A 19,965-nucleotide genomic window follows, 5' to 3' on the forward strand; every position below is an offset into this window, starting at 1 on the left:
AAAAGTTTGTTATTATTGTCATTCTTTTAATAATTATTAAAGTAATATATGTTGTAGGAAATTAGGAAAATACAGAAATATATTAACAAGAATATTATGTGTACTACATTTTGCACATTGCTTTCAAATTATTTTAAATATTTTATTTATTTATTTTTAGATAGAGGGGAAGGGAAGGAGAAAGAGAGAGAGAAAAACATTAATGTGTGGTTGCCTCTTGTGGGCCCCCGACCAGGGACCTGGCCTACAACCCAGGCACATGCCCTAGACTGGAAATCAAACAAGTGACCCTTTGATTCACAGGCTGGTGCTCAATCCACTGAGATACACCAGCAAGGTCTTCAGGTTATTTTTTAAAGGCACATCTATTTGCCCTGGCTGGTGTGACTTAGTGGATTCAGTGCTAGCACGTGAACTGAAGGGTCACCAGTTTAATTCCCAGTTTAGGGCAGGTACCTAGGTTGTAGGCCAGATCCCTGGTTGGAGGTGTGTGAGAGGCAAATGAGAGTCAACTGATTGATGTTTCTCTCACATATTGATGTTTCTTTTCCCTCTTTCTCCCTTCTTCGTCTCTAAAAAATAAACAAGTAAAAATAAATAAATAAAAGCACATGTGTTAAGTGTAAACATATATATTTTACACATTTGGGTAACTTGCTACACTTTTTTTTGGTCATTGTGCTTATTTATAACTCTTTTACTCTCTATTGTAGATTAGGTGATAAGTCATAGGTTGCTTTATTCACACAATATATATTGTTTTATATCACACATTTTATTAAGTATTATAAAAGACTTGTTTTTCAATAGGTGTTCTAAAATATGTGTAACAAATTCTATATGTACATTGTTAAAACATCATTAATCAATGAAAATACAATCATTTAAAAAACAAGTAAAATATATGGAAATAACATTACCAAGATTCAAAGATGTTATAAATTTCTAATGGTATTTACCTATATAATTGAAAGTCCAAAAAAAGTACTACATATGTATAACTATGGAGTATATGATTAAGATCTCTTTTTATATCAATGAATGAAGTTCAGAGTATTCAGTAAATTCTGTTAAAAGAATTATAGAAAGAGAACAAAGGTATGCTTATCACAGGGGATGGTGTAGAGGATGGGTGAAAAAGATGAAGAGGAATATAGTCAATAATACTGTGATCATTTTGCATGGTAACAGATGATTACTAGAATTACTAGGATAACCACATTGTAATGTATTAAATGTTGAATCACTGCATTGTACACCTGAAAATAATATAGCTAATGTAATATTATATACCAATCATGCTTAAAAATTAAAATTAAAAATAACTATTTTTGGCCTTGGAAACTGTAGTTCTGAAGGTGTCAGTGATTTGTGTGAGACGACACACCCAATAACTGCCACTGGAGATCAGTAATACTGAGGGAAGATGGTGTTGAGATAGGTGGGAACAGAGTCCACTTCTCCCTATGCATGGGTGAAATACCTAGATGATCTTGTGAGAAACAGAGTGAACAGCCAATGGAATTCCAGCACATATGAAGATTGGAGGCCAAAAAGTGTAGTAGACATTGAAAAATCAGATGAGTAGGTGGGAGCTGTGAACACCAGTATACCTCCTGGAAGAGGAAGTGCACCAAAAAAGGAACCACCAACAGATAACGAAGGAACAAGGTTGAAGGAGGGAGTGGAACTCACACTGACCTCAACCCAGGACCAATCTGGAAATAAAACTAAATGGTGGAAAAATTACCCAGAACAAACAAATGAACAATAGTGAGAGAGAAGCATCAGAACCACATACAGACAGAAGAACCAGCTTCAACACAACCTGTCAACACTTGCACAACAGAATACAAGATGTGATGGAAGGAGTGACACTCAGATACCAGATGGAGGGAAAGACACACCAAAGAAAAACCAAACAACAATCAAAACCCAAAGAGAAACACAGAGACAACTTAAACAACATCCCAAGACCAGTGAGCTCAGGAGATCAAGGAAACTGCACCACTGAATCTCACAGGTATTCTACCACTGAAGTTCACACAATAAACCCAGGGAGCAAAAACAAATCAATTTAAGAAGCAGAGGCTAACAAGAAGACTCTCACAAAAAAATGGAAAGACAAAGAAATAATCCCCAAATGAAAGGAAAGGAGGAAGCCTCAGAAAGAATGCTAAATGAAATAGAGGCAACTCAACTATCAGATAGTGAGTTCAAGCAATGGTTATCAGGAAGCTCAATGAGCTCACAATGAATTACGAGAAACTACAGGGAAACTACAATGAACTCACTGCAAACTATATCAACATCAAAAAGGAAATAGAAACTATCAACAAGGGCCAGGGGAATGAAGAATACAATTTCTGAAATGAAGAACACAGTAGAAGGAATGAAAAGCAGGATTGACGAAGCAGAAGAGGAGATCAGCGAGCTAGAGGACAAAGTAGAAAAAAACATCCAGAAAGACTAAGAAAAGGAAAAGAAGTTAAGAAAGAATGAAGAGGGATTGAGAGAAATGCAAGACAATATAAAACATCATAATTCCATATAATAGGGATACCAGAAGGAGAAGAAGATGAGCAAGGGATAGAAAACCTGTTTGAAAAAGTAATGATGGAAAACTTCCCTAATTTGATGACAGAAAAAGTCACACAAATCCAGGTAACACAGAGAGAACCAATCAAGAGGATCCCAAAGAGGCCCACCTCAAGACACATCATAATTAAAATGGCAAAATTCCCAGATAAAGAGAGAATCTTAAAGGCAGCAAGGGAGAAACAGGAAGTAACATACAAGGGAGCCCCAATAAGGCTAACAGCTGACTTCTCAATGAAAACACTCCAAGACAGAAGAGAATGGCCAGAACTATTTCAAGTAATGAGAACCAGTGGTCTGCAACCAAGGCTACTTTACCCAGCAAGGCTCTCAGTCAAGATAGAAATCCAAATAAGGAGCTCCCCAGACAACAGAAGTCTAAAAGAATACACCTCCACCAAACCAGCTCTGCAAGAGATGCTAAAGGGACTGCCATAAGGAAACAAAGGAAAGGAGAGATGGGGGGGGAGAGAAAGAGAGGGAGAGAGAGAGAGAGGGGGAGAGAGAGAGAGAGAGAGAGAGAGAGAGAGAGAGAGAGAGAGAGAGAGAGAGAGAGAGAGAGAGAGAAACACAGGTATGAAAAACTGGCAATAAATAACTATCAATAATAACCTTAAACTAAATGGATTAAATGCTCCAATCAGAAGACGTAGAATAGCTGAATGGATAAAAATGCATGACCTACACGTATGCTGCCTACAAGAGGCCGACCTCAGAACAAAAGACCTACACATATTAAAAGTGAAAGGCTGGAATCAAATTTTCCAAGCAAATGGATAGGAGAAAGAAGCCAGGGTAGCAATACTCATATCAGACAAAATAGACTTCCAAAAAAGGGCCATAAAGAGATACCCAGAAGGTCATTTCATAATATTCAAGGGAAGAATCCACCAAAAGATATAAACATTATAAATATATATGCATCCAACATAGGAGCACCCAAATACATAAATAAAATGTTGGAGGACTTCAAGAAAGATATTGACAGCAATGCAATTATAGTAGGGGATTTTAACACCCCACTGTCAAAAATGGACAGATCTTCCAAACAAAATATCAACAAAGATATTGTGGAATTGAACAATGCCCTAGAAGAAATGGACTTAACTGATATATATAGGGCCCTCCATCCCAAAGAAGGGAAATACGCATTCTTTTCAAATGCACATGGATCATTTTAAAAGATAGATCACATGATAAGGCATAAAACAAGCCTCAACAAATTCAAGATTATTGAAATCAAATCATGCATTTTCTCCAACAAGAAGGTACTGAAACTAGAAACCAACCTCAAGGAAAAAATCCAAAAACACTCAAAATCATGGAGATTGAATAGCATGCTATTAAACAATGAATGGGTCAAGAATAAGATCAAGAAAGAAATCAAAAAGTTTCTGGAAACAAATGAAAATAAACTCACAACAATCCAAAACTTACGGGACACAGCAAAGGCAGTCCTGAGAGGGAAGTTCATAGTGATATACACTGATCTAAAAAGATAGAAACATTTCAAACAAACAATCTAACCCTAACCCTACATGAACTCAAGGAACAACAACAAAGACAGCCCAGAGAAAGTGGAAGGAAGGGAATAACCAAGATCATAGCAGAATTAAATGACATATAGACTAAAAGCACAATTCTAAGGATCAATGAACCCAGGAGCTGGTTCTTTGAAAAGATAAACAAAATCAACAAGTCTTCAAGCAGGCTCATCAAGAAAAACAGGGAGAGGACCCAAATAAACACAATCAGAAATGAAAGAGGAGAAATTACAACTGATACCACAGAAATACAAAGGATTGTAAGAAATTACTATGAAGAAATATATGCCAAGAAATTTGAAAACCTAGGTGAAATGGACAAATTTCTAGAAAAATATAATCTTTCAAAACTGAATGAAGAAAAAGCAGAAAGCCTGAACCAACCAATAACAGCAGATGAAATTGAAGCAGTAATCAAAAAGCTTCTGACACACAAAAGCCCTAGACTGGAAGATTTTACAGGAGAATTTTACAAAGCATTTAAGGAAGTAGGAAATAGTAAACCCCTATCCTTCATAGATTATTTCAAAAAATTCAAGAAAATGGAAGACTCCCAAAGTCTTTTTATGAAGCCAGCATCATTCTAATCCCAAAACCAGATAAAGATACAACAAAGAAAGAGAACTTCAGGCCAGTATCACTGATGAACATAGACACTAAAATCCTCAACAAAATATTGGCAAACTGCATCCAGCAATACATTAAGATCATACAGCATGATCAAGTGCATTCATCCCAGGAATGCAAAGATGGTACAATATTTGCAAATCAATAAACATAATACATCACATAAAGAAAAGGAAAGTGAAAAATCACATGATCATATCAATAGATGTGGAAAAAGCATTTGATAGGGTACAGCACCCATTTATGATAAAAAACACTTAGCAAAGTGGGAATAGGAGGAGTATTCCTCAACATAATAAAGGCCATATATAAGAGACTTACAGCCAACATCATACTCAATGAACAAAAACTTAGAGCTTTCCCACTAAGAATAGAAACAAGATAAGATGTTCTCTTTATCACTCCTATTCAACATAGTATTGGAAGTCCTAGCCACATAAATCACACAAGAAAAAGAAACAAAAAACATCTGAATTGGAAAGGAGGAAACAAAATGGTCATTGTTTGCAGATGACATGATAGAATACATAGAAAATTCTATAGACTTTACCAAAAAACTACTTGAACTAATAAGTCAATTTGGCAAAGCAGCAGGATACAAAGTCAATATTCACAAATCAAAGGCATTTTTGTACACCAATGATGAAATATCAGAATCAGAAATCAGGAAGAAAATGCCATTTGATATATCAACAAGAAAAATTAAGTACCTATGAATAAACCTAAGCAAGAGGTAAAAGACCTGTACACAGAAAACTATACAACATTGAATTAAAAAATTAAAAAGACACAAAGAAATGGAAGCATGTACCATGCTAATGGATTGCAAGAATTAACATCATCAAAATGTCCCTACTACCCAAAGCAATTTATATATTCAACACAATCCCCATTAAAATACCAATGACATATTTCATAGATCTGGAGCAAACATTTCAGAAATTTATATGGAACCATAAACAACCCAAATAGCTGCAGCAATTTTGAGAGAGAAGAAAAAAGTAGGAGGGATCACAATACCTGATATCAAACTGTATTATAAGGCCACTGTAATCAAAACAACCTGGTTCTGGCATAAGAACAGACACATAAACCAACAGAACAGAAGAGAGAGCCCACAAATAAACCCAAGTCTCTATGGCCAATTAATATTTAACAAAGGGGAAAGAAGCATAAAATGAATTAAAAATAGCCTCTTTGACAAATGTGATTGGGAAGTCTGGACAGCTACATGCAAAAAAATGAAACTCGATCACCAACTTACACCACACACAAAAATAAATTCAAAGTGGATAAAGGACTTAAATACAAGTTGTGGCACCATAAAAATCCTACAGGAAAACATAGGCAGGAAATTGTCAGACATTTCCATGCAGCAACATCTTCACTGGTGTATCCCCTAAAGCAAGGGATATAAAGGAAAGAATAAACAAATGAGACCTCATCAAATTAAAAAGCTTCTGGATGGCTAAAGAAAACAGCATTAAAATGAAAAGAGAACCAACTATATGGGAAACTATATTTGCCAATGATATCTCAGACAAGGATTTGATCTCCAAAATATATAAAGAACTCACACGACTCTACTCCAGGAAGACAAAAATACCAGTTAAAAAATGGGCAAAAGACTTGAACAAACACTTCTCTAAGGGAGACATACAGAGGCCCCAGAGACACATGAAAAAATACTCAGTATCATGAGCCATTAGAGAGATGCTAATTAAAACCACAATGAGATACCACTTCATACCTGTCAGAATGGCTATCACAAACAAATCAACAAACAAGTGTTGGAGAGGATGCAGAGAAAATGGAACTCTAGTGCACTATTGGTGAGAATGCTGACTGGTGCAGCCACTGTGGAAAACAGTATGGACTTTCCTCAAAAAACTAAAAATGGAGTTGCTTTTTGACCTGGCAATTCCACTGCTGAGATTATATCCTAAGAATCCTGAAATACCAACTCAAAAGAACCTATGCACCCCAGTGTTCATAGCAGCACACTTTATAATAGCCAAGCACTGGAAGCAACCTAAGTGCCCATCAGTCAATGAATGGACCAAAAAACCATGGTATATTTACACAATGGAATACTATGCATCAGAGAGAAAGAGGGAGCTCCTGCCCTTTCGAAACAGCATGGATAGAACTGGAGAGCATTACGCTAAGTGAAAATAAGCCACATGGTGAGGGACAAATACCATATGATCTCACCTTTAACTGGTACATAATCAACACAAGAAAAAAGCCAGCAAGATATAGCCTGAGACATTGAAATTATTAACAATTTAACAACAACCAGAGAGGAGGAGGGTGGGGACAATGGGGGGAAGGGCTTTCAGGAACTACTGTAAAGGACACATGGACAAAACCAAGGGGAAGGATAGAAACAAGGGAGGGAGGTGGGTTTGACTGTGGTGGCGGGGAGTGGTGGGGCAAAAAATGCAGACAACTGTAATTGAACAACAATAAATTAATTAAAAAAATAAAATGTGTAATACATATAGAATTTAAAATGAGAAAAAATTATAAAAATATAAGCTATATTAACAGGAAAAAATTGATTACTTTTATATTGTGGTTAAAAGTATCACATTCCTAGGATATGCGAAGTCACATTTAAAAGAAATGAATTATCTTTATGTTTTATTTACTTTTATAAATTTGCAGTAACAAAAAATAGCTCTATTTTTAAAAATATTATTCTTATTTCAAAGTACACACTAGTGTATATTTCAAATAGGTTATGACTACATATAACCATATGTGTAAGCATGATAATTAACAATACATTATATATATAATAAAATTTTAATAGCAAAATTTGTAAAATATTTATTTTATTATATTTTTGGTGAAGTAATCTCAAATATTAACACATATGAGTTTTTTCTAAACTAACTGATAGATTGATTACATACAAGACAAAACTTCTGTATGATTCAAAAAACATGATAAAAACAAATCAAAGAGCAATCTGGAAAAATAACAACATATATGATAATGCACAATTTATTATCCTCAAAGTAATAAACTTCCTTAAAGAGGACAAAAATTACAAGATTTGAGTAAATAAAAAGAGTTTTTAAAAAATCATAAAAGTAGTAATAAAACTGATTAATATACAAATAAAAATATTTAATTTTGCTGCTAATAAAATATTTAAATATTAGTGAGATAACTTTCCCAATAAAATTAACAAGTAAAAAATACTGTTTAGTTCTCATATTGTACTCATGGAAATATTAATTGATGTAACTCTTTTTGAGGAAAAGTTATTGAAGTGTATCAAAAGTCTAGAAATGTATCCTTACCTCAAGGTAGAGAGTTTTTCATAATGCTTGTCAATCCTTGTAATCATGAAACACAGATTGCATGACCCAGCCTACATGTTTGGTAAAATAATTTATATTACATGCTTATAATACACTTTTTAAAGTAATAGTTTAGCAGAACATAAAATGACATATTGTTGTGGGAAAAGTGTCACACAATATAAAGAGAAAAAGCATATCACAAAATATATATAGAATGATCTCAACTTTGTAAAGAAAATGAGTCTTATTATGTAACAAGATGTTAGCATTTAATTCTTCCTACCTCAGATTTGATTTAAGGTGTCAATATAATGGAAAACAAATAATGAAGTGTGAGACAAGTCACCACCTGCAGAATTTATAAAGGAAATAATCAAATAATTTAGAACCATTCCATAACACTTGATCTCCCTCACTGACATGGAAAATACAGGAAGGGAAGGAGATGTGGGAGAAAGCCATTTTGGTCCTATGAGTCTGGTCACAGAGGCATCTGAATGCCCTGCTCTATAGAGCATGTTGAGGCAACATATGTGATAGTAGATCCTGTGGAATGGCTAAGGGCCACACATGATAAAAACTGGTTGGGGCTGTCCTGAGACCAGTGCAAGAAGTCCCTGAACAGGTAGATGGACAGTCCATCACCTTCCCCAGGTAGAATGAACCCCCTGGCAAGCCAGAGGTAAATTAGGAGAAGCATTAGTTAGCAAACTGGGACACAGAGCAGAGCAGGGGAGCTGTGGGAAGCAAGGACAACTGTGCTTTGCTCTGGACCCATGAACCCTGTTTTCAATGCACTGATTAATACTGAGTGCATACATTCCACATAAAAAGTCTAAAATTGTTGGAATGCTATGCACTAAAACAATCATTTATGACTACCTCTGAATGGTGTCATCACGGGAAATATTTTCTTTCTTGTAAATAGAATTATCTTGCCCTGGCTGGCATAGCTCAGTGGGCTGAGCATGGGCTGTGAACCAAAATGTCGCAGGTTCGATTCCCGGCCTGGGTACATGCCTGGGTTGCAGGCCATAACCCCCAGCAACCGCACATTGATCTCTCTCTCTCTCTCTCTCTACCCCTCTCTCTCTCTCTCTCTCTCCCTCCCTTACCTCTCTAAAAATAAATAAATAAAAATCTTTTAAAAAATAGAATTATCTTCCTAATGTTCTAGAAATGGTATGCATTTGCATGATGTATTGGTAAATGTTAGGTCCTTTACACAACTTAAAAGGGTAAACTTGATGATATTACCAGTCAAATATATGAAAACATTATAGATCCTATAGAATTTATGGACTTTATGAGGTTCATAGAAGCAGGGTCAAAATCTGATGTCTGTTACTTCTCATTCAAGGCCAGAAAAATGGTAATAAGACTTACAGGTTTTAGGTATGAATCCATTCTGCTAATAATGTTTTGTGGCTACTGGAGGGCAGAGTACTGTAGGAGACCTAAGTAGTGTGAGCAGATTCCAGTCTGGAAGCATCTCTTCTCATCAGTATTGATTAATGGACCATAAGCAAGTGGTGATTAGTCTATGCTTTGTCCTCTCAGAAATACTTTGTTTATCCATCTAATTTATTAATGTAAATTTCCTTCCCAGGGCTATGTTACATACCTCCATATAGTCCTTTATACTTGAGTATGAATGACACTTGTACAGCTGGGCAGTGTGCAGCCTGTGCACCTGGCTGTGCTTGTACACAACCACAGCACCTCATGGGAAAATCCCACTGCAGTGCTTGGACCTAGATGAGCCTTTCCTGAGCAACTCAGATCTCCACTTTGCAATTTTGTATTGACCCATATTTATAATATTTCCTTAAGCTATCTTGTCTTTTATATGTGTTCTAATTTGTACTTGTTTGCACATTTTTGCTTGCTTCTATGCAACTGGAGATAGTTGAGATCAGCTAATATGACACATGCTTATTAATCCCTGGCAGCACCTGTCTCAAGGTCTTGTACACCATGGAGTTATAAAGGTAGCAATAACAGTTAAAATAAAAACCAATAGTAGTGGTAATAACTGATAACATTTATTGAGCTCTCACTATATGCCAAGCACAAACTGTTCTGAATGGATTACTTTATTTAACCCTAATAATAACTCTATCCATTAGAGACTATATAATCTTATTTTATAAAGAAGAAAACCAAAACTCATTAAAGTTAAGTAATTTATCCTATCAAACTATTAGTAAGATTTTGAATGAAAAAATACTTCCATCTCTTGCACATATTACATGCTTTGGAGCCTATAATTCCATTTAAGTAAATATGGTTTACTAATGATTGAGTTTATTGATTATAGGATCATTAACTTTTGTTTGAATTCACAGAATGGTATACTTGATATGTGCTTAACTGGGCAATAAATGTGTGGATGAATAAAAGGATAGATTATTGCAGCTGTGAATTTGACCACAGGTCTGAACGCCTTGCAGGGATAGCCTCTTCTGTATTGTATCTTTTTTTAAAAAACCAGGATTACCAGAGGATCCTTCCATAGATAAACTGAGGCTCAATTATCCTGTGATTTGCCCAACAACATTGCTAGGAGCAAGTGGTCAACAGATTAGAATCAAGACATTTAACTCCTAATTAAAAATACTTTTCACTATATTTTTCCATCTAATGGTTGACAGAAAGAATATTTTGCTATGTCACATGAAATTGGAAAAAGCAAGAGCATAGAGCATGGGTGTCTTCGAAAAACTCCCACTAATACTCATCAGAGAGATCTTCTGCTCCTGCCCCATCTCCAGGGCTCCAGATTAATTCTTCTAGGGTGCTCTCAGGTTTCCTTCTACCTCAGTGTGACACACACAGGGGAGCAGCTCTGCCCTGAGCTGAATGGTTCGGGCAGTGGGAAAGTGATGACTCAATAGGCTTCCTGGTACACAGGGAAGGAGACCCACCATGCTCAGATCTGAGGAATTAGTTGTCCCTGAAAACCACTTGGATTGGGCTGCGTTGACCAGTTCACTACCTGGAGCTCCCTCATGGACTACCACCACATACCATGACAAATTGAAGTTGGGGTTCACAAAGTGGTTATTCCTGGGAAGTTGGGAAGAAGCACAGTTTGGAGTGATGGAAAGACTAAATCCATATCATATTTTTTTTGCTGCCTTCTTCTGGTCCAAGTCTATACCAGGCTCTAGCATCTTACAGGGCACTCTGAGAGTAGAGCCTGAATTCTAAGAGCCAAAGAAGCCAAAGTATGCATGTAAGACAGTCCTGTTAAAGTAATCAGAGTTGTTCATGCTAAGCCCCACATCAATCAGCAAACCTAAATTTACCTAAATTTCTATGCTTAGTTCTCCCAGAAAAGGAAGACCTATGTTAACCGATCAGTGCTTTCCTGCTCAGCACAAGTTACCTGACCTGGTTTAAAGACTCCCTTTGCTCCATATAATGAAAATTAACCTTGCTTTAACTAATCATCAAACACCCAGTATAAATTCACTTTTCCTGCTTATTTTGGTCTATAAAAACCTCTCACCTTGTACAGCTCATCAGAGCTTCTTTCTGTCTGCCAGATTGCATGCTACCTGATTCATGAATTGCTGAATAATAGTCTACTGGCTCAGTAGATTGTCTGTGAAAAATTTTTTGACAGTTTATATAGACTAGAGTTAGATCCTCCCATGGCAGAAATTAGATGACTGACAGCTTGGGCTATAAGCTCCATGACAAAACTTGGGCCTACAGACATATCACCTACTACCAGTCATGGGGATATGGGTGATGGATGTTAATGTGCAGAAGAAGGCACAGTGAGGTCCAAAAATGGCTGCCTTCACTGAACATGACTAGCTTCTGGCTCCTGTATCATTCTTTGATTCTGCTCCAAATCCATTCTTTGCAGATGCCCTCATTCTGACCAGTGATGAGATCAGGATCTTGATGATTACTCAGGTTGGCATGTACTTTTAGGAGGTGAGGCATGAAAAATATCTGCCTAAATCCTTGGCTAACTCATGGTTCTTCAGTTCCATCTAGCTTTTCTCTGAGGCTAGAGACAGAATCTGACCTGGGTGAGTATGCGCAGTAAGGATGAGAATACAAGACAGGAGTCTAAGGGACTGCTTCTGAAGTAATTGCATTAGAAACCATCAAAAACATTAGGGGCTTCCTGGAAGATGACCATTGCTCTCTCCATGGGCAGCGTTGACCTGGAGCAGATACATGCCCTTCAGGTATGCTACACTAGCAGGTGTTGTTTCCTCCACTGAAAGTCACATGTCTTGGTCCTCACCAAAGTCTGCTCCTCTCACTGCCTTCCTTCTGAACCCCTACTATTCATCCTTGTGATCAGAATGTGGCTCTGTATATTGAATGCATATGAGGGTTTGATTAACCTGATTGCTATGTGCTTTAGATATCCTTTTTAGAAACTAACATCAAGGCACTATATAAGTTTGATCCTTGTGTGTATATATTTTCCTGAGTGAACTTAACTACTGATTTTTTTGTGGGGAAAATATGTTTTTGAAGTAGCAGGTCCAAGGACTCAGCCTGGAGCCACAGTGAAGATACTGGTCATAGCTGCCATTGGGCCTCTCAGAGTAACATCCTGGTTTCATTTCCCCAAATGCATATAATTTGGAGTTCTATTATTACTTTTTAATTAATTGGCAAAGGTGCACATTTCAGATCAACTCTGCATTGCCTGGGGGAGAATAAAACAGAAGCCTCCAATCCTCTGTGAGTTGGGATTTCACTAAACACAGCATGTATTCAACAAATGGGCAGAGAAGCAAAGAAGAAGAAGCAAGAGAGAAGGAAATAGAGTCAGAGAGAGGGTATGGGAGAGAAGTTATTTCCTGAGCACAGAGTCATTCCAAAGATATCATTAGCAGCAAATTAAACGATCCTTCAGCAAGAATTTTGACAAGCAAATTTCATTAGGGATTTAAATCTCCATGGAAGCTCAAGTTGCTGCATTAAGATATGAAAACTGTACAAATATTGTTCCTTAGAATAATGTTTGCTGCAGGTCATTGAGTTTCAGTCAATGAAATTTAGAATGATAAATGTCATATTGAAAATCACTGGAGGAAGGGGGTGTTGAAGGAAGGAAGGAAAAATTCCTGCAATCGGAAACTCAGGGTCTGGAGTGATTTGGATTGGAAGGTAGCCTCCAGTATTACCTAGCTGTGTGACCTTGAGCAAGTTTATTTATCATTGCTGAAGCCTAATTTCCTCATTTATAAAATATGGGCAATTGCCAGTAACTCTCTGCTAGACTATGATCATGAGGGCTTTAATGAGGTAATCCAGGTAAAGCCCTTTAGCACAGTGCCTGGCACATGTAAATTGTACATGTATATTAGGGTGATTATGACATAAGATGTGGCCTAATATTTTTCTGTCACTGACTTTTTGTCAGTCTTGATTATACCAACCTACCAGTATTTTATTGCCATTAATGAGATGAAAATCCTGAGGCTTGGGCCATCTAAATCTGCTGAAGTCATGGAGTACCTCCACCAGAATCATGCACTTGCTATGTACTCACACGTTTTTTTCCTTCACTAGCCTGTGGAGGCCTTGGAGCTTAAATTCTGTCTGTGTACCTTTGTACTAACAGAATCTAACCGAGTAGATAGACATTGGTGGGGGCTTAGAAAGTATTTGTGAAATGAATTAATGATTACATATATAAATAGATGTATGCATTTGATTCATATAATCATGTGACATTTTACAGAAAACAGGAGAAAAAAAATTCCCTATACTTCCATAACCCAAATACTGAAAGTCCCTTTTAAGAATTTTAGCATGTATTTTTTCCATCATTGTACCAAATGATGTTTCTGCTATAATTTTATATGAAAATAATTTTTTATCTTGTTATTTCACTTAATAAATATTTCATATAGTTATTATTTTCATGATAACTAAATAAAACATAATAGATGTCCCATATAATGTTTCATTTAAATATAATCTTACTGGTTTTAGAATGTGTCCACTTTTTCACTATTATGAATATTGTTGTAAACATTTTTATGTATATAAGGCATAGATTTTCAGGGTTAGTGACTAATCATGGGATTATTTTTATTTGAGGAGTACATAGTCTTTATGGTGGGCCTCATCTTCAACCACTATAGTGGTACACTATCATATGCAATTGGATGATAAGGATTTGATTACTGTTTAAAAAAGATTATTTTATCCATTTTGTACCATATGCAAGCCCTGTCCCAGTACACTGTGCTTGATAGATATTAAGATACATATGAAAAGAAAAAGGTAAGAAGGTAACAAAGGAGAAAAGCAATGAGGAAGAAAAAGAGGAAAGAGGGGAAAGAGGAAGGGAAAGGAGAGGAAGAAAGGGAGAAAGGAGAGATGGAAAGAAAAGGATAGAGGGAAGAAAATAATGAAGAGAAGGAAGTAAAGGAAAAATAGAAGGAAAGGAAAGATAAGAGAAGAGAAAGAAAAAAAGGGGAGAAAGAAAAATAAGGAAGGAAACTAGTTAAATCAGACAGAATAAAAAAGAAACAAATCAGCAAACCGATTCTTCTATGTAAACTTTGTCTCCAAATACATGTCTTCAGTCGCAACCATACTTTCCAGACATCTGCTTAGCATGTGGCCAAATCATAATACTACATTCTAGTAACTGGCCCCAATCTGGGTAATTCCTAGAGACCAGGGCCTCACATTTCATAGAACAGAGAGAATCCATAGCTATCTCGGTTGCTAGCTTTTAGACAACCTTCACTTTTCTCAAGAAGAGCTAACTCTGCAAAGGAAAGAGTAGTTAATACTGTATGACTCGCCTTGCCAAGGTAAAACACAATCAAATTAAAATAAAATAAAAATTTTCCCTTTTAAAAAGTTTATATTTTCCTGATGAAATAAAGCTAGAAATTCAGAGGAAAAATGAAAATATGCTTTTTAAAAAGATGTTGAAAGATGGCTAGACATATTCATTGTGCTGCAACATGAATACTCACAGCGGGGGCAACCTCTGTCTGTTGTCAATAAACTATATTTTGGTCAAGTTTATGTTTTGCATGTTTGGTGTTCAGAAAAACCATAATGTTGCCTTTATGATTTGAAAGTGCCTGTCATCTTCACTGAGTTAAATTGCTGCTTCAGTAAAAGTTCTCTTTCCTTAGTAGTGACTCAATTATAGCAGTCATTGAAGGAGCAGATTATTCACAGGTAGAGTAAACATTTCACATTTGACCAGAATTGGGCATATTGGTATAAAGCATTACTTTTACTCTCTATAGAAAAAAAGGAACTAATGATTAATAATATTTCTTAGTGGGAGATTGTCTTCATTCATGAATGAAAAATAAAAGTCATTACTAGAGTAATCACTGATATGCAAATAATATTGCTAAAACAGGTCCTCACAATTTGTTTGAAAACTTGTCATAATTTTATATGTACATTTTCATACTTCAGTAAGGTAAAAGGTTAATAGATTTAATATTATCACAAATTACCAACTAGAGGTTGGTACTTTAATTTCAGTAGTTCCTAGAAATTCTTCTGAATAAATAATAAGTCCTTTTGTTTTTCAATATCCTTGATTTACTAATGGGGTGGTAGTGGGGGGTTCTGAAAGCTAAGGGAGCAGGATTTGATGACATTCCCATCAGAGATTAGTTGGCAATGGAGTTGAATCTGAACACCAGGACCTATCCAGAAGACCTGGCCATAGGCCTAGTCCTGAACAAGCTTTGAAAATTAACATCTGTCACCTGCTTCTACACTTGGGAGCTCTCAGAGATGAGAGAATGCAAGGCAGTCTTCAGCTGAGTCAGCAACTCTGGCACGGAGCAAGGGCTGCCTATATGTTATTGTGTTCAAGAAGAAAAATGCTTGACCTACTTGGATCTGATAAGATGGAATCAGTTTTCGGCAGAAATTGATCACAACGGACTCCTTGGTAGCCTTCTTTGCACCTGAGAAAAGGGGATAAATAACAAACATACATGTGTGATTATAAAAGTTTCAAGATTACAATAAGCAAAATAGCCCCTAATTATATAAAGTAAATAAATGTGAGAATATAGCACATTCATGCTTTTTTATAATTTGACTCAGTCTATTTGAAACAACAGGCAAAATTTAGACTTTATTTCTCTGCAAAAAAAACCACAACAGCATTGCTTTGCTCTTATAATTTTATATATAATACCTAGGAAATGAAATAGTTTTTTAAGATGCTCCTCATAGCAATTTCAATAATGTTTACTCTAATATTATAATTCTGGGTACAGGTATACTTTACTTTATGCAACACACTCTAAAATGCTGCAGGTGCCCTTTCAGAAACACCATATTGCAGGTGTCATTTTTCTAATAAAAAAACATTTTCTTATGTAATGATAGATTTTGGCTACTATTTATTTCTTTGTGTTTTATTAGTTTGTTTCTTTGCTCATTTTTATTTATTTTTTTTTACTTTTTTTATTAACTTAAGTATTCTTCAAGTCCCTGTTAACTCACTGGCCAGAAACATTTATTTCAAATCTGTCAAGATTTCTATGTGCAAGTTTTCTGTGCATTTTCTGTAAACTCACATTGTTCTCTCCTCATTTTCTCTTTTATATTCAGCAGAAAAGTGCAAAGTGCATGCTTCCTGCCAGGCATTGCACATAGCAACTTCCCTGAGGCAGGCAGGCACAATTAGGAGGTGGAGGAATTTGCCTGGAAGCACCTGCAATGAGGCATGTCATCTAGCCCTGACAGTTCTCTGTGAGTCCTCACACCGCTTGCTCACGCAGGCAGAGCTGCGCAGCTGCCTGGGATAGCATTGCCTCACCAGCCAGCAGTTCAGTTCAGCAGTTCCAGGAACAAATGCAGCCAAGTGGTCCCAACCCCCTACTTCAAAACAGCCTCTGTAAGGGAGATGTGGCATTCAGTGGTGGACTTGAAGCTTAACCTGTCATGCTTGAGTTAAGCTGGGAAACATCCATTGTTTTGTGGAATGAATCTGTCCTACTTACAGAGAAGGAAATTATGTTGCTAGCATAAAAACCAGATTTAGAAAAACAATCCTCTGGTTGTTAGAAATCTAAGAAATTGACAAAAGAATTCAAAAGGACAATTGTGTGAGAGATGGGGGCTGTGAATTCTTTCTCTAGAATATGTTTTGTTTTCTTAGTGTAATATAATATTAGATAAAGTCTATTGCAACTGGAGCAGTAACATTGAAAGGCACCAAGGTAATTTTTCTACCTTTCATTGTGAGTCAATAAGAATTCAGGTAATCGGCAGGCTCTACTTAGCACTTTGTTGGTCTGGCACTCTGAAGCATATATGGTAATTTTCCTTGTAGACTGAAGACAAAGACTTCTGATATGTGGACACCCCAGGTCCCCAACAGTCTATTAAAAAATTTGTTTAAGCAGTCACGTATTTTCATTGCCTCTTTAAAAATCCATTTATTGCACTTGAAATAAAGCAAGTGTATCACTGGGTTTATAATGGTAAAAAGTCAGAAAATACTTTGGACTAGAGCACATTTCTGATGAAAAAAAAAATCCTGTTCTCTGGAAGCTAGCCAATTGGTGTCAGTTTGTCTTTATTCATAATTACTGAACCATAGTGTTTTAATTTTCATTTTCCCCTGAGTTATGTGCTGGGTGTATGCTATAGTATGCATCCACATTTTGAAGGTTTTTATTTTTGACATATGTGGAAGATTTTCAGCACATTTTAGTGTTTACAACTTAATTTAACATGACTTGGTATCCTAGGGAGATAGTTGCTTTTGGGAAGAAGTGTTTCTTTTGTGTGTGTTTTGTTCTAATTTTTAAAGGTTCTTCATAACCTTTTTAAAAATTCATTATTCTGTTTGTGTGAAAAAGAAAATAAGGAAAGATGTTTTAAAATGTTCAAGTATTAAACAATTTTCCCTGAGTTTGAACCCAGTTTGAAGTGTTCAAACCTCATGGGGTGTCAGGAAAAATTGCACAGTGAGAGCCCTCATCTTGCCTTCATACCCATATGCTATATATGATAACAACGTGTGATAATGTTGGAGCAGCCCACCCCAAGATAGGAGACCCATCAGAGGCTATGTGACCAGATGTGCAAACCCCAATCCTTGGTTATGGAAGCAGTGTCTCTGCTAATTGGTGCTGGGTTTTAAAACTGATACATTAAAATTACCACTTAAAAATCACACATATGTAACTTTGATAAGTTCAGACCCACCCAAATGTAAAGACAGAATGTAGCAAGCAAGTAATACCAATGAAGTGGGCTAAATTTATGATAACATTAAATACATAAAGCAAAGGAAAAAAGTCTTGCCTGGCTGGCATAGCTCAGTGGATTGAGCACGGGCTGCAAACCAAAGTGTTGCAGGTTCGATTCCCAGTCAGGGTACATGCCTGGGTTGCAGGCCATGACCCCCAGCAACCACACATTGATGTTTGTTTCTCTCTCTCTCTCTCTCTCTCTCTCTCCCCCCTTCCCTCTCTAAAAATAAATAAATAAAATCTAAAAAAAAATGTCTTAAGATGCACTTGTATTTCATAGATTGAGTTTGGCAGAACTTCTGACAGTGTGATAAATAGTATATCTTTTGAGAATTATTGTTGCATGTTTGTTTTGGTTTTGGTAGGTGTTTTGGAAATTTTGAGAGTTTTTTTTTTCTTTTTTAAGATTTTTCCTTTCTGAAAGATACAGGTATAAGAACAAGAGAAATGCATGTAATTAAAAATGTTTTTTGTTCATCTTAATAAAGCATGCCTTAATAATATTTTAAAAATATACATATAATATTTAATGGTAAATATATATTTTTTTAAAAAGCACAAATTTACCTTCATTGGGTTAATAGTCTATTATTTTTATAGACTATTTTTATTTTTTATAGACTATTTTTTATATTTTTTATGCATGACTTTCAAAACTCCACTCAATTTGACCTCTCCATTCTCTGAATTTCTTTGTGACTGAAAAGCCTTGCATCACAGAGACTTTATTAAAAATTGCAATATTCCCTGGTAGTGTTTTATAGGTAAGTTTTGATTCTATAACTGGATGGTCAGAGAGCAGGAAACAGGCTTTGAATAGGAAACATTATCAGCTATGAAACAACTACAGAGCAAACATAGTCTCCAAAAGCTAAGAAAATTTTTCCTTGCAAAAAATATTAGTTTTAAATTTTGTGTGTTTATCAACGCTGAGGTGAAGGAGTTGTCACTTTGGAAACCAGTTAAGTCTTTGATAATGTTGCTTGTTTAGTCTATTTCCAAAATGAAAAGGCAGTGAGGAAGAGCATAGTTGAAGAGACAACGTCCAAAGCTGGGTAGGACAGGTGAGAGGTTGAAGAGAAAACTCTAGTGAGGTATCCCCAAATAAGGGAGATTGGCCCCTGGCAATGAAGTGGTGGAGAAGAGCTTGGAGACTTTAAGTCCTGCTTAAGTATCCACAAAGTATCTTCTATGCTGGTAAGCCACAGGGTCAAATCACAAACCAATATTCTCCTTTCTACAGAGAGAAGGCCAGCAGTGTAGTTTCAAATACAGACATCACTTTTTCTACTCCTTATATCCTCTGACTTGGCCCTCACTTCCCTCCCACTTGTTCACCTGTACCTAAAATAGCAAGCCACTCCTTTAATTCATTTCCCTCTTTTACAGTGTCCCTAAGGAAAATCCCAACTTTAGTGAAACATTTTAAAAGAACCTTTGGGCAAAAGAGAAGAGAATAATACTGACAAAGATGAAAATATACCAATTGCATAACTGTTGGCTCTATTTCTTTTTTTTTAAGATTTTATTTATTTATTTTCAGAGAGGGAAGGGAAGGGAGGGAGAAAGAGAGAGAGAAAGAAACATCAATGTGCAGTTGCTGGGGGTCATGGCCTACAACCCAGGCAT

At 36.1% G+C, this 19,965-nt stretch overlaps 1 protein-coding gene across 7 annotated transcripts in view; it reads right to left on the reverse strand.

Moving 5' to 3' along the window:
• NRG3 (neuregulin 3) overlaps positions 1 to 19,965 on the reverse strand; it is a 1,223,498-nt gene that overhangs the window by 285,076 nt on the left and 918,457 nt on the right. For all 7 annotated transcript variants that reach the window (XM_045842073.1, XM_045842072.1, XM_045842069.1 and 4 more), the window contains exon 3: positions 15,956 to 16,029. In XM_045842073.1, the coding sequence (XP_045698029.1) occupies positions 15,956 to 16,029 (74 nt within the window). The remainder of the gene's footprint in view (positions 1 to 15,955; positions 16,030 to 19,965) is intronic.

Source organism: Phyllostomus hastatus, unplaced genomic scaffold (assembly GCF_019186645.2).
Source record: "Phyllostomus hastatus isolate PE091 unplaced genomic scaffold, TTU_PhHast_1.1 phas_contig_38, whole genome shotgun sequence".
NCBI classification, from domain to species: Eukaryota; Metazoa; Chordata; class Mammalia; order Chiroptera; family Phyllostomidae; genus Phyllostomus; species Phyllostomus hastatus.